The 15,959-nt window shown below is 46.5% G+C and overlaps 1 protein-coding gene across 1 annotated transcript in view; it reads right to left on the bottom strand.

The window, feature by feature from the left end:
• Window positions 1-12,985, bottom strand: part of LOC119459126 (mRNA decay activator protein ZFP36L2) — a 29,376-nt gene extending 16,391 nt beyond the window's left edge. Inside the window, exons 1-3 of the mRNA XM_037720956.2 lie at window positions 12,825-12,985; window positions 3,729-3,778; window positions 175-441 (exon numbers count right to left, since the gene is read on the bottom strand). Coding sequence (XP_037576884.1) covers window positions 175-441; window positions 3,729-3,770 — 309 coding nt within the window. The 5' untranslated portion in view covers window positions 3,771-3,778; window positions 12,825-12,985. The remainder of the gene's footprint in view (window positions 1-174; window positions 442-3,728; window positions 3,779-12,824) is intronic.
• Window positions 12,986-15,959: the final 2,974 nt, after the last annotated feature.

The following is a 15,959-nucleotide window of genomic DNA, read 5'->3' as shown; positions in this document are numbered from 1 at the left end:
CCATGTCAATGCAACATAAGCACGGCACGGAGAGGTGGCGAAGCACACGCCCCTCTACGAGGTGGTTGCTAGGCAACGCAGCGGCAGGCGGCACACATTACGGCCGGCTTAAACAGCTCCGCTGTTAAAAATATGTACAGCGAAACCAACGCATTATGAACCACGTGAACCAACCTCTTCGTGGAAGTCCTTGCAGAGTTGTGACCGGTGCTTGGGGTGCCGCTGCAGGGGCCGCAGCTCGGCGGCGCTGTGCGCGTAGACGCAGCCGGCGCCAAAGTTGCAGAAGCCCTGCTCTTCCAGGTGGTGGCACATTTCAGTCTTGTAGCGGCTGGAGAACACCGTCGACCACCAGGGCGGACTAGGCACCGGCCGGGCGTCGTGCGGGTCCCGGTTGTTCATCACCTGCCTCGCCACTTGTCGCATGAGCGACACATGGCGCCGCTGTGCGAAGAGAGGAAGGACGGCGAGCAGGTCTCAAGACTAGCGAGTGATCCAGAAAGACGAGTGAATGGGCGCGTGAGGGTTAGTCGTCTAGGCCGAAGGATATTCCTCTCGTGCTTTTGTCAACACTGCACACGTTCGAAATCTATTTGCCATAGTGATGAATAAACATTTGCATCCACGCTACGACCGATTCTTGGCATCGAAGGCTGAATGAAAAAAAGTTTTCACTTTGGCAGGTTCGTTATAAGTGAGCATTACTTAAAATCGAAGTAACGCTGCCATAACCGCAGGAGTCGGTAATCGTTTGATTATATTAATGAACCTTTGCACAGAGCCTTAGGAGACTATGCAGATACCTGCTGATAGCCGGATAGGACGTATGTACCAGAACTGCACACGCGAGCTCATATCGCTACCACGCCTGAACGCCTAGGCGCAAGCGCTCTAAGGCACTCGGGCAAGCGCAGATTCGCAAGCGGCTCTTGGTGTGCGTCATTTCCGGCGAGAAGTAATCTCCCGCGTTTCTTTATCAGAAAGTATAAAAATAGACTTAGAAATGGTACGAATAGGTGCATCCCAAAGAACTCTTAAAAATGAGACTTCTTTGTGATGCGCATATTCGTATCATTTCTAACGTAAAACTGTGCCCGGGCGCTGCGTTAAAACTGTACTATCAGAAACGAGGCTTTTTATGCGGTGTGGTCCAAACTTTTTCCTAAATCATAACTAAATTTTAACCTTAATCATTTTCCAAGACGTTTCTTGTTTGTCCAATGTCCGTGCAGGTAACGCATAGACACTGAATCTACCAGCAGGATGTAGAGGGCTCGTACCTCACCAAGATATTTACATGACAGATCATTCCAGCTTGAATTGTGCGTTTACCTTCCGTTTGTGATGTTGCAAATGCAGCACGGTTCTAAACACAAATAACCTAGCTTTCCAAGCAACAAAAGGCACTTAGTCTACATTATTCCTTAGTGTTATGGGTTCTCGGCGTTCGTGATATAACTAAACTCTGCGGAACGCGCTTCGCCGCATGTTAACACGGCGATGTTAACACCCCTAGTTTTATATTGGTAAAATACTACGCTTCCACCCTTCCTCTACCTGTAAGCCGCCGTGGATTATTGACTGGTCTGAAAGCCGTGAGAAACGCAAGCAGTATGTTCAGATTCGCGTGAACGAGCTCAGCCACTGCAATATCTAATCCTTTCTATACATTCGATCTGTCTTATTCACCAGCTGTCTTATAAATCTGAACATAAAGTTTATTCCAATTGGTCTTGGTAAATTGACGGTTGCGCTTGCAAACGTCCACCAATCGAATCCATTTAAGGATACCGCCGAGCTCGAAGCGTGGAGACCCATTCAAAATGGTTTTGCAAAGACTAAAACAAAAGAACATTTTTGTTTGAACACTACTGTTGGATGATCACAGCTTCGAATCACGATGTGAGGACTACCAATGCGAAGGAAACTGTTGCTTCATCATATCCACGGAGCCTATGCATCGTATAGGGAGTATCGACTGCAAACATGTAGGTTTTGAATAATGAACTGCGTTATAGAAGACCATTTTTAAAGCAACTCTCCCAACTTCAATGTCGCTAAAATATTGCCAGTTTATTCAAGTCGCTAGAAAAAGTCGCCGGTCGCTAAATAGAAGGATTTGTCGCTAATCAGACATGACAGTCGCTAAATCTAGCGACAAAATCGCTAAAATGGCAACGATCATTACATACCGGTAAATTATAAAAAGCAACACTGATTTTGCGTATTCAATGAAACTTGGCTTCAGCTGTTATTTTGTTGGACTTGCCAGTGTACAGCCGACAGTGCCTCATTTCAAAATGCAATTTGCATCTGGTATCTATAGATACGCCTATGGATGTTACCTTCTATGACACACCCATTGGGACCTTTCAATATAGTTATGCGACAAAAGTGGTGGTTGCGGCGTGCCCATAATCATTGAGTCTTTTCTGAAGACCACCTTCCTCGAATGCCCACTTATCAAGTTCTCGTTTTACGCAAGACGCTCTTGTATATTTGTCTGCACTCACGCAAGCCTTCCTAAACAGTTTTTATGGGCGACACAAATATTGTACAGTGACGAAGCTGGTAAAGAGAGTAACACAATATACAAGATTTCTAAGTATTGTTTTCAAGATATATTCTTAACTAGGCAGGATAGGGTTCATATATTCCTGAAGGAATTGAAAGTGAAGCTGCCGGGTTTACTGATCTGTATCGGGGTAGGAATCCCTTCAGTACGTCATGTGACGTTGAAATCTCAAAGCACTTTTTTCTGTATTTGGTCCGTTTTGGCGGAGTATATGTTCTCAAAGCTGGAGAGGTCACCTCTGATAATCTTAGAATTCAATTGAGATTCATCATCAATAATCAAGCAACAATAGCGAAGTACCGACGCTGTAATATTTTATGACGTCAATTCTGTAGTAACTCAATGACGTAGCCACCCGCTTTTCGTTTCTGCGTCTCTTATCGCTTACCAAGCATCATCTCAAGGAAAGAGCGGTCGCTTCCTTATTGCGTAAGTGTAACACGGCTCCATTTATTAGTCCATTATGGTCTCTAGCACAGAGGCCTACGGGCACTGCTTCATGGACGCAGTGATGTCTGCCTAAATTAATGGGAGTGCTAAATACCCAAATAGGATTCAGATCTTTTACGAGATAAAACCACGATATTATTATGAAGCACGCCTCAGCGGGTGACTCGGGATTCATTTTGTCATCCTGGGGTTCTTTTAACGTGCACGCAATGCACGGGCGTTTTTGCATTTCACCCCCCTGAAAACTACGGTGGCGGGGATTGAAACCGCTACCTCGAACTCAGCAGCGCAACACCGTAACCACTGGGTTACCGCGATCGGGCAGTAGTAAATAATGATAGGCCTAAAATGCTAATAGTTCAAATCTAGACGAAAATTTAATTATACTAGCCTGAATGTTGATGAAGCACATTAACTGTGACTAAACGACCCTTTACGCGAGAGCGCAGCCAATCCCTTCGCTGCGGTAAAGTACGGACTCCGACATGATCTCGAAGGCCGTGGTTTCTGCAACTCATTTTTTTGGTGTTTGCCAGCGTCGCTTAGAAATCTCCTTCGGTGGGACCACTTGTCTAGCTATACGCTGTTCTATAAGGTGAATCGCGTGCAACTATCCCGGGTTTAGATTTGATAACAATGCAACATCTCTCGCTTCTTTTCGCCAGCAATAAATTGCAGGAAATCGTGATTTCATTCGCGTACTTACCACTTCTTTCTTTTGGCGAGGCCGCTTTTCTGGAACCGTCATTGTGTGAGCTGAATGGAGTGAAAAAAAGAAGTCCAATCAGACTATGAGACACGGAACAATTCGCCTCCACAATATTATCAGTGACTTGTTAGAAATGACCAAACAAGACAGAAGTTAACAAGATGCAGGTTTGAAACGTTCGACAGAGGTTAAACAAGGAGTGTCGCTGTAGCCAACGTTTCCACAAGAGGGTCACATGTCTTCGTCAGGGAAGCATCTGCTTTCATTAGCAGAGTTTGTATGTGTGCGTAGCTGGCTCTCCCACTCTGAATGGTGGAGGAGAAGGTACAGAACAAGCGGCAGTAATCCGTAGAAACGCTTCTAAGGAAAGCGGTTGCTGCCATGACCAAAACGAGCCGGATTTTGAATAGGCTAACGTGGAGAACGAATTTTGAATACGCTAAGGTTAAAAGGGTATTTGTTTGGGTCGTTTATTGAAAGATGTTGAAAACGGAAAGTGCAATACAGAAGGTGACGAAAAAATTGCTTCGTCCCATCGGGTTAATTGAATCGTCATCCTGTGTGTCTTCATTTCATATATTTTACCTTCTAACGTTTAGCACGATCGGCCCCTGTAAGTGATGTTCAGATTGTGCCAAAACCACGATCTGACCATAAGGCAGGCCGTAGTGGGGCCCTGCGGATTAATTTCAACCACCTTGGATTGGCTAAGGTGCACTTAAACCTATGTGCATGAGAGTTTTCGCATTTCACCCCCATAGAACATTGCTACCTTATATTTCAGTTGCATTATTTTGCAATATTTTCCAGTGCAGTACTTTTTGCCTGTCTCTCCCGGAAATCTCGTTCTGCGGACTCCAGGACGCCACGTCGGCCTGTCACAATGTAGCATGACTAGAGTATAGCGTGACTAGAGTATATTTTTTTTGCTCGAATGTACTATACGTATCAGCGTGTACAGAATACAAGGTAAATATATCTGGTTTGGAAGCTTCCATAGAAGCCCATACGTTCAAAACATGGCGGTTCATGGGCGGTTCATAAAGCAACTTAACTGACCTGATTTACAATCTACAAAACGCACGAGAGGGGAGTTGCCTCCACACTGACACGAATGGCGCTACTTTAGTTTACTTTTCAAGGACTTTAGCGGTTCATGGGACTTAGCGTCATCTGTGTGACGAGGGAACCCTTGCAGTGGAAGAATAAATAATATTACTCCATATCCGTTAACATAAATGACGTCATTTTGTTCTCAAAGGCGTGAAATTTGTTTTCGTGGCCAGCCATCCGACTTGACGGGCATTTCGAGCTTTCAGCGCGGAAAGCGATGCAGCAAAAGGTCAGCCGTACGGGTGCCGAAATCCCACCCTGGCACAGAACATACTTCCTTTGGAGGCCGACGAAAGCGTTGGGTGTAGAGGGCTGGTCGCATCGTCGGACGCCAAGCCCGTCGGCCAGCGCAGCCCCACGAGAACAGCTAAAGTAAATAATTATCCGACAGTCGTTACTCCCTACTTTTGACTGAACAGGTTAAACGATTAAACTACCCACGCCACCAAATTCAGACGCACGCGACAAGCAAAAGAACACCACGTGTGAGAGGTGCGTGTAGTAATAGGTAAACTATACGAGCGCGCCTTTCTGCATACTTCAAAAGCTGCATTGCATTGGAAGTGATAGGGGCGTCAACGCCCCTCCTTATTGTGGTCGCTGAAAAAGGGTATTTATTGATAATTATAAAGTAAAATAGAATTGCCTTTTTTTTTCGCCACGCGTATATAAAATCGATTTGGAGTTTTATTTGCGGTAAGTTAATCAAACTGTCTCGTTTTAATTGAGATACGCTTTTTCTCTTTCCCAATGTCTGTTCCCTCCTCCCATAGTCGCACTTCAATCGCCGCTCCCATGACCACTCTTGCTGATGTCGGTAACAATTTGTTCTGAACCGCTTTTCGCCGGAACCCCAGCCACCGGTCAATACCCGGAGTCGCTCACTATGGCGTGCCTGAAGCAAATCGTGGTTTTTGGCACGTAAAACCCCAGACTTGGATTTTTTTTAAATCTAATTACACGGGTGTTATTGCATTTCACCCCAGTCGAAATGCGACCGCCGTGGCCGGGATTTGATGGCGCGAGCTCGGGCTCAGCAGAGCAACACCAAAGCCACTAAGCAACCACGGCCGATCCTGCACAAGCTCTAGAGGCTGACTGGTGATCACGAATTCTTGTTTCCTTACCAGGCTATTGAGCATTGCCAATGTCTTCCGCATATTAATACTCAATCCTACTCTTACACTTCCTCTGTTAATGTCCTCAATCATTGGTTTCAGTTCGTACCCAGTGTTCTTGAACAGTAGTATACCATCTGGAAGCCAAACGTTGAGATATTCGCCGTTGATCCTCACTCCTAAGCCTTCCCAGTCTAGAAGTATGAATACTTCTAAGCATTCAGTGAAGCGCATGGGAGAGGTTGTGTATACTTGCTTGACCCCTTTCTGCATAGCTAATTTTCTTTTTTTTTTGGAGAACCAAGGTATTCCAGATATTTATCAAATTCGAACGCTCCATCGAGACAATATCGAGACTGAACGCGTCCAACTGCGCGTCAGAGGGCAACGCCACATAAATAAATGTGGGGTGAAAATTGACTGATAGCATGCCGCGGCAAATCCTGCACACAGCCGCACAACTTTGCCAGGCAAAGCGTGCCGTACCAGTAGCTGCCGCGATTGGCCATGACGTTCGGTTTCAAACTTCCACGCGCTTGTCACGGGGTGTTTGCGTGCGTTTGGAACAAATACAGCCTTTGCAACAAATTTTCTAATGATGAAGTGTTAGTGTCATACGGCCGCTATCTTCTGTATTTTCCAACGTCCCAAGATAACTGTTGGCTACCCCAAATGGATGTGTCGTGTAAAGGGGTTGATATCGTAATATCGTACGTGTGATCAGTGACAAATTGTCACGTTCCTGGTTTAATCGGAAAAGTTGCAAATTATTGAAATGTCGTTTTTTCCCCCTATTTCCGTGCCGTTATGTTACCTGTTTTCCTATTTCATAGTTGGTTTCTCCGGTGACCTCGATTAACTCAACAAGGCATCATTTAGGGAAAATAAGGGGAACGTCATAGGGTATTGCGTAAAATGTTAAGTGCTCCAAATCGTTATATGCGGGGCAATTAAGGTTTCAAATAGAACAATGATATGCGGGGAATGGTTTTCACGTACGTGGTATAATGACGGGCATTAACATTTTCGCAACTGCTCGAAAGAAACAGCTTCGTTGGAAATTCGGATGAGAGTCTGCAGTGTCGCACAGGTCTGCTATCATTTTATTTGCGCATCGTGGTTCCGCGAACAAGTAGAACGACTCTGGGGCTTCCCGAGACCGGGCACATGTGGGACTCTGGCTGTACTCTAGCCCACCGGCGCCATTTTGTGGAGCGAAATGTTTAAGCGATTGTGGCTGGCAGCATTCGTCATTTGTTCATGCTTTTTTCTAGCGAAACCTGCGACCACTTTTCGCGCGGACGTGGGTGGAAGGACGCTCGTGCAACCCACCTGACGAAGGACAGGTGTTCCTTACTGATTGTATCCTACTCGTGTGTATCGTTTTATAATATCAGAATACTTTGATAAAAAAGAAATATTCGCTGCATGCGAACGGATCGAACAGGCCGGTGTTTCTTTGCTTTCTGGAATCGTAACGTTCATCAAACAATCTGGCAGTGGAAACGTGAAAGCAAGGTCGGTGTAGAAAGAGCTTGATTTATTGCAATAATAGACCTTAAGGTATTTCCGTTATTTTTCTGGAGAAATATATGCACTGTGATGTTTTGCTAGCGTTTTTAATATTTTATGCCGATAGTTTGTCAATATAGATTTAAATTTCACGCACCAAGCACACCGGTCACTTGCAGCGCCCTACTGATGGCGTCATCTCACAAGTGACCGCGGTTCTCCCACTGTATTGCTGTGGGAACGACACGCTGCCCCATTTCAGTACACGATAACCACGCTCTCTGCACCGCCACAATTGCAGCCGTAGTGCAAACACTAGAGCCAGGGTTCTGTCTACTCATTCTTTTGTAGGAAACTACAGCCATACAGCACTACTGTTGCGGCTTGGAGCACAGAGCCACGGCGCAGCAGGCTGTCGTAAACCTGCGGGGAGCCGAAAGATCTTAAGCGAGGCTGAGAGCTGTTCGCAGCCAATGACGTCTATCTGCCGAAAGTTGCACAGGGGCCACATACTTTTCGTTTGTCTTTCACGGAGGCAAAGCGTTGGTTGCGCATAGCGGAATCTGCAAATCCCTTTTTTTGTGTGTGTGAATGCAAAGGATGCTCGCGTGTGGCATGTGCTGGGTTCACGCGTGGAGTGAATCAGGTGAAAGGAGAGTGCACGTGATCAAGCAGGGGGGTGGACCAAAACGTATGCGATCGTATCGTAATGGTACGTTATCCCCAAGTTTCCCGATATTCGTCCGCATCACCCTGGACTACAGCTCACCTGGTAAAGTGCACCCACCTCACTCGACCACCGTGAGGGCATCCGATTGGTGCAGTATCGTTCTGATGAATTACATTTTCGATCAAGAGTTGAAAGCTCACGCATCCACTGATTGACGAGTCTGCTTGGAGCACGTATGTGGGCCACTTGCTAGTTTTTCGATTGCAAAGAGAAACCAACGCCTGTTCGTATTAAATGCAAAGAGCAGACGAAAGGAAGTACGAGATGAAGACTCCCGCTTGTTTTTTTTATTTCATGTTTACCCGTTGTGTTCATTCAAGATTATCGGGATCGAGACATTTAATTCATATTTCCGCCGTTAAGCTTTTCGAAAGCGAATCCAACGTACATTTAGAAAAGCGCCCGGCATGGTTTACTCCACAAACGCGCCCCAATGTGACGCACTGCTCACATCACTCGTAACACACATCACACCTAACATGCACAGGTCACATCACTCTTAACACGGTCACTCCATTCATAATTAGTTTCATGTTTAAAGGACTCCTTGTTCGAATGCATCGCACAGTTTTGTTATACGCTACGACCTTTACACTTCCCTCGAAGGAGCATTCTAACACATTTGTTTTCTTGTTTTTTTCTTTGTTTTTCTTTTTGGGAGGTGGGCGCGAGCGAGGCTGTGTGTTAGTACCAGTTGCGTTTTGAAGCAAATGAAATCTCGTGCGAAAAGGCGAGCAATCTCCTCCACGGTGGATGCTTTCATTCGCTGCCTGGAATGACCAGCGTACCCAATATGAATTGTCATCGACCTCAGCCCCCTCGATCTAAGCATACTCTTTCGACAAATATATATAATATTCAAAAGTTCTGCCACATTCTGCCACACTTCAAAAACTTTCAGTTAACAACGTCATGAAGGTAAATGCTTAAAGTAGCACGCGTATTTATTGTTTTCGTCATGATTAAGACACTGCTATAACACAGCAGAGCAGTTACGAAAATTCACATGTTAATGCAGGGGCATATTCTCTCAGCGTTGCTAACTGAACGTTTTTGAAATTCGGATGGCCTTTTCAAATACAGGTTTTTAAAAGTTACCCACCGCAGTGGCCTAGCGGCTATGGTGTTGCGCTGCTAAGCACGAGGTCGCGGGATCGAATCCCGGCCGTGGCGGCCGCATTTCGCTGGGGGCGAAATGCGGTCACAGAAAGGAAAGCATTCTTAGAAAGTGCCCCGTGGACCGTTCCTAAGGGAAAATAATTTTCATTCGACGATTCGCCTTTATACATGAAACAGTTTATCAGCGATTTTTATCTTTGACAATAAGCTCGACCCATGCGGGGGCTATCTTGGTTATATATATTTCCTTGTTGCAATAAAGCCAACGTTATTAGACAGCGCATGTATTGTCGATATTTCTTCGTCCTCGTCTTGCGAGCTGTTTCCCCTTCCAAGTAAAGCAGGCAACACGACACATGCGTCGTGTTGCCTAATTTATGTCCCGCCTCTAAATTTAGGCAGTACAATCTGAACCACTTGTCTAGAGTGGTCAATCGGCCCGTTTGGCCACAGTACTGATTTAAAGAAATTACTCCATCTCCCGCTAAAGGGAACCATGTGTGGATGCGAAGCAGCGGGGAGATGGTTAGCTTGAGCGGGAGATGGTTTCGCGGCAGCGGCCCGAGCGCTCATCGCGGCGCTGCACAGGAGAAAGAATGAGGCGCGCGCGCTCCGTCATTTTCATACCGCGGAACTACGGTGGCGCCCCCAGCTGAGTATGCAGCTGTCGCATCACCTGTCGTGCGCGCCGCTTCGGATTCCTAGAGGAGAGGAAAGGGGGAGCGTAGGAGAGGGGAGAGAGGGGGAGGGAACGCGCATGCGCTGTGGAGGTGTGGCACGCGGGGCCCGGGATGAGAAGGGAGAGAGGGGAGGAGGGGACGCGCATGCGATGTGGGGATGTGGCACGCGGGCGCCGCTCCGTAGAGGATTCCTAGAGAGAGAAAGGGTCGGAGCGTAGGAGAGGAGAGAGAGGGGGGATGGGACGCGCACGCGCTGTGTGAGTGTGGGACGCGGGTCCGACGGACAGAGCCACCGGCAAGAAATGCTTCGCATTTAAAAAAAGAAGAAAAAGCGCAGACAAATGCCGCAATGGGACCACGCATGGTCGTGCCTCATGCTAGGTGCATTCGCTACAGGACAAACAGATGCACAATCTAGCAGCGACCGCGAGGTAGCAGCTGTGGATGTCGGGATAGTCCGCAGGCGGACAACTGTACCACTCTAGACAAATGTGATTCGCACTTTACGCTGCAGTAACATCCTCTGGAATGCAGTATCCCTGCGACAGCTATACAAAATCTTTATTCGTAGCATGCCAGTAAATGCAGAAAGATGATTAACTTGCGAACTGGACATTCGGTATTTCCGCCGCTTTTCTAAAGAGCCCTTGAACCATCCATGATAATTAAAAAATCGTCGGCCCTTCCACTCCGTGAAGATGGTTAGCCAGCGAACCAGAAATGTGCGGCCCCGGTGTTTATCACGCGGATCATCCCGAGGGTTTATTAAAGTATTTCTCAATTATGAGGTTACACACACGTTAGGCTGCGACGTCATGGGCGGTATGCCCGCAGTCCGCCGTTGTCTCTTGCGTTCGATGTCTCGAGTTAGCTCGGCGGCGTGGTTCATACCCCCGTACATGCGGCTGCCCCATTACGACGACAGAAGAAAAGTGAAATTCTACGTTGGAATTATTAGCGCCAACGCAGCCAGCTGTGGAAGCTGACGACGCTGACGAACGCGGGAGCAGGGGCACGAGCCCGTGCCGCGCATGAGCCAACGAGCCAGCTGCGGAAGACGCTCGAACCAATGCTGATGATAATTTTCTGTACACAGGCGATTTCGCCTAGCCATACACGCTTTCGCCTACTCATATAAAGCTTCGCTTTAAAAAATAGCTTGCACCTCCCCTGACTTTCATCCGTATTTTCTTCAGACGTCGTGAAGATAATACGGTGACGGGGGTAAAGTCGCCAGGATAAAAGCTGTCGATTTGTCGATTTACAGGGGACTTCAGATCTGATCCGTGAGTGCCTTTGCCACGCAGAACGCACGCCCACATTTCCTGGTTGCCTCAATTGCCTGTCATGCGCAATCAACTGATTTCAGCTGCAGTGTAGCGTGTTAACTATGCGTTGCGCGTGCGGCAGTAACCGCGTTCAGTGGGAAAAAAACACGGAGTCCTGATAAGGGGTAGTCGATTGTGTGTTCGAACAAGAAAAAAAGCGCCAACCTAACCGTTCGGTACTGAAATACCGTCTACGTGTCTTCTAGAGAAGTATAACTCAGCGAGCGAGGAAGAGAGCGCCCGTGAAAAGGTAGCGAAGGCCAGAGGGGAACATCTATATCGCCTTCGCACTCGCAGTGCTTTAGGGGCCCTTTTAGGTTCTGAAATAAAAAGAAAATGCTAATAGCTACTCGAACACTACATTTAGCGCACTGTAATGAGGATTGATTACCAGCGGCTGTGTGCTAGGTATACGGCATGAATAGTAATAGGAATGCACTCTTGGTATTTTTTTTTCTGACGCCATAAGATATTTTTTTGCCAAGAAAAATCCATTCAAGAGTAGCGTTTTTCATGCTCCTGCCCTCCTGTTTCTTAAAAATCCCTGGAAATATTCATCAGTGTATAGCGCCTCCCCCGCGCTTCCGGCGTTGTGGGCTGCATGCACGTCGTTGCTGTTTTCGCATAGTATAAATGATTTGTAAATTCTTTTGTGCATCAAAAGACATGATAAACACGAATATCGGATATAGACGTCCACACTTCCGCCTAGATCGCTCAATCGCTGGGCTTCTGAGCAAAAAAGTCAAGTTAACTGTACTTGTTCATATACCTGTACCACTCCTGCCTTGACAACAACAAAAGGAAAAAGGTTTCTTGCAGTATTGAACAAATAAAGTAAATAATGATAGGAAGGCTCTAGGTGATGTGTTGCCCGGGCCTTCTTGTGCCTTCCGCTAGTTAACCACTGTCACTGAAACGCACCAGCCAGCAACGAAGAGCTATCGATTTCTTTTGCATCCCAGCGCACACATTCAGCGCTCTAGAACAAACTGTGGACAACTTTGCGCCCGCAGGCTGCAACATTAATATTATCTGAAAACCAGTGTACAAAAAAGCGCATACAAAACAGCTCGAGTAACGACTCGCAGATTTAGCACAAGAGGGGATCACTGGTCACACGTAAATGTGCATCTTGCACTTACTTTCTTTGCCCAGAAGCGAACAGCTCCCGCCCAGTTGGGCGTCCGTAGGAGCCTGTAATGCATGCCTGGCACCTAGACTATGGTGGGTTATCTATCAGTAGGTTTTCAACCATATTTAAAGAGAAGCCATATTTTTAAGCTCTGATTTTGTTAGACTACCGGCGGGATGCCATCCGGACAGCTATTGCTGAGTAGGTGTACCAGGGCAAAACATGTCTAACAGCGGCCCATGCGGCGTAGTACTGTTCTAATGCCTTCGTGCTTTTCACAATATAATAGAACTGGCTGAAGTGGTGCCGGAACGCCCACAATACGCATAACTATCATTAGAAGAATAAATGGACTGACCTTTTTGTGTTCGTGCTTCTGCAGCTTTTGTCTCCCGCGCACCACCCGGACCGGCCAACTGGGACCCGGCACACCTTCTTAGTAAGGTCACAAGGACTGCACTGACGCAAGCGCTGACTTTGATGGCGCCCTGGTGAGAGGAGGAATCGGTGACAACAGCGCACCCTTGGGCGCCGTTTTATTTTTTTTTTGTATGAATATCGACATAGGCAATATCGTGCACACTGCTGGCATCTATTTAAAGAAGTACGGAAGACATTCTCGATGTTTCGTTTCTGGCTTTAAACAAAGATCCAGACATCTAAACTTTAGCAAAAGTACTGGCAAACTTCCAAGCGCACTAAACAATTTTCTCTAATAGCGTTCAAACGAACTAGTTCCGGTTTCGTTTCTTCTTTTTTTTATTTCGTGACGTCATTCCACAGAAGGCGGTCACGCGAGAGATCATCGTGATGTTTCGGCACTCGCTCCGGCTCGCTCGATCGTCTGCTTATGCTGCTCTTCTTTGCGCGGCCCAATGAAGCAGCGTAGCAGATGAGCAATTCGGTTGGAGTGATTTCCGAAACGTCAGCATGTTCTGTTCTCCCGTGACAACCCTCAGCATCATGACGTCCCAACACGTACACCTCCTGGAAAACGGTACCGAAACATTAATTAATGGCGCTCTGAGGCTTTTAGTAATCTTTCTAGGCTTTCTCTGTGTAAGACCTTCGTTTATCGGGGGAAAAAATAGTGTGGCGATGCGATAACGGGTACAAGTATTGTTCACGAACGCAGGCAGCACGAACAACGCAGAAATTTTCGGTTGACTACGTAAAGCATCGCAACCGAAAGAAAAAGACTAACAGCAGCCGCACAACTTCGTCCACATCGTCTCTAGTCTGCTAGTGGTGATCTTCATCGCGACACTACCTGTCTTGGTGGTGCGGGAACAGCACGCACGAAATGCTTCAAACGGCGACATCGGTTCTTGGCTGTGCGGAACATGGGTCGGTGGTAACAACCTCACAAGTCAGTGTAACCGAACTGTTTAAGCCTCTAAAAAAAGGGAGAACAAAACAATTCAGTTTAAACTGTCATCATGATGTGATGTGATGTCGACCCGCCGCGGTGGCTTACCGCCTATCGCGTTTCGCCGCTGAGCACGATGTTGCGAGATCGTTCCCCACCCGCGGCGGCCGCATTTCTACGGCGGCGAATTGCAACAACCCTATGTTTACCGTGCATTGGATGGACGTTGAAGAACCTCAGGTGGTCGAAAATAATCCGGAGTGATCTGAATTACAGGAAGCAAGGTGATCTGCTTCCTGTAATTGTGACAGGCACAGTGATGTTCACGAAGTCTCTCAATAACACAGCACCCTGTTTGACCGATGTGTTCTTTGCAGCATGTCCGATGAATTGCCCTCTCGGGGGCACATTCTACAAACGCGTCCTTGGGTTTTACTGCGCCTCCCTTTTTTTGCTTTTTTTTTTTGCCCATCAGATTTTTGAGAATGGTTTCACACCAGCCAGACACTTGGAAAATATCTTTGTAGTAATACAGCGCATAGTGAGTTCAGTAGCTGAGAATATACTTTTATGAATAACATTTCTAGATATTGAAAGGGCTTACTACCACGTAGATGTGGCATTGCAAGTTGGTATCCGTAAGCACGAGGGCATAGATGACGATTTGGGGAGAGCTGCACAGAGATATATACATATATCTCTCTACACTTATATAGATACGACCACGTACTAATCACCGGGTAAGGACAGTAATGCATACACCTAGTAGAGTTCACTGAAGACTGAAGCAAGGATGCCCTCTGTCTCCAGTGTTGTTTAAGCTTTCTGTTAAGGAATGATGCGGATAAAAAAATTGAATTTTCGTTTTAAAAAAAAAAGTATTTTTATAGACTGATTGCAATATTACGCTTGACCAGTCCATTTTCATGAGAAAGAAAGAACAAGCCGTCTCTCCAACGAAAAGACTGAAAATGATTCTCATCAAAGCACTGTAGCTTTAGGGGCTTCATTTTTTTTATCATAACAAAAAGCGAGCACTATAGCCTTGGCTGTGTTGGCACCAGCTTTTATCCAGTTTTCAACAGAGCTCAGGCGAATGCATATGAAATGCAGACAAGTGAAAAGCTGTTGTTTTGCTGAGAGCAAACCCCAAAATGAGGCAGAGTCTCACAACAGCAAAATATGGTGCATCATCGGCCTATATTTAGATCCACTCCAGGATGAAGGTCTCTCCCAGCGATTTTAAATTACCCCAGTCATCCGCTGGCTGGTTCCAAGTGGTGCCTACAAATTTCCTAATTTCTTCTCCTCACCTGATTGCTCTGCCATCCTAGACCTCGCTTTCCTTCGCTTGGCACCCATTATGTAACACTGATGCACCACCGGACCTGTAATGCCCTACGCATTAGATGGCCTGCCCAGCTCCATTTCTTTCTCTTAATGTCAGCTAGAATATCGGCTATCCCCGTTTGCTCTCTGATCCACACAGTTCTCTTCCTGTCTCTTAACGTTAGGCCTATCATTTTTCGTTCATCGCTCCTTGCGCGGTCCTTAGTTTGCTCTTGAGCTTCTTTGTTACCTTCCAAGTTTCTGCCCCATATTTTAGCACCGGCACAATGCCATGATTGTAACTTTTCAACGGCAGTGGTAAACTCCCAGTCAGGATTTGGTAATGCCTGCCGTATGCACTCCAACCCATTTTTATACTTCTGCCAATTTTCTTCTCTTGATCAAGGTCGCTTGTGAGTAATTGACCTAGGTAAACGTACTCCGTATGAGATTTTAGAGGCTGACTGGCGATCCGCAATTCTTGTTCACTTGGCAAGCTATTGAACATTACTTTTGTCTTCGGCATCGTAATCTTCAACCCTACTCTTGCACTTTAAGGTCCTCAGTCATTTGCTACATTTCATCCCCAGTGTTCCTGAACAGGACAATATCATCTTGAAACCGAAGGTTGTTGATATATTCACCATTAATCCTCACTCGTAAGCCTTCCCAGTCTAACAGCTTGAATATTTCTTCCAAGCATGCAGTGAATAGCATTGGAGAGATTGTGTCTCCTTGCCGGACCCCTTTCTTGATAGGTAATTTTCTACTTTTCTTGTGGAGAAGGAAGGTAGC

The sequence above is a fragment of the Dermacentor silvarum genome, chromosome 7, assembly GCF_013339745.2.
Source record: "Dermacentor silvarum isolate Dsil-2018 chromosome 7, BIME_Dsil_1.4, whole genome shotgun sequence".
NCBI lineage: Eukaryota > Metazoa > Arthropoda > Arachnida > Ixodida > Ixodidae > Dermacentor > Dermacentor silvarum.
The sequence above is the reverse complement of the archived record's forward strand: the minus strand, read 5'-3'. Positions and strand labels throughout refer to the sequence as shown.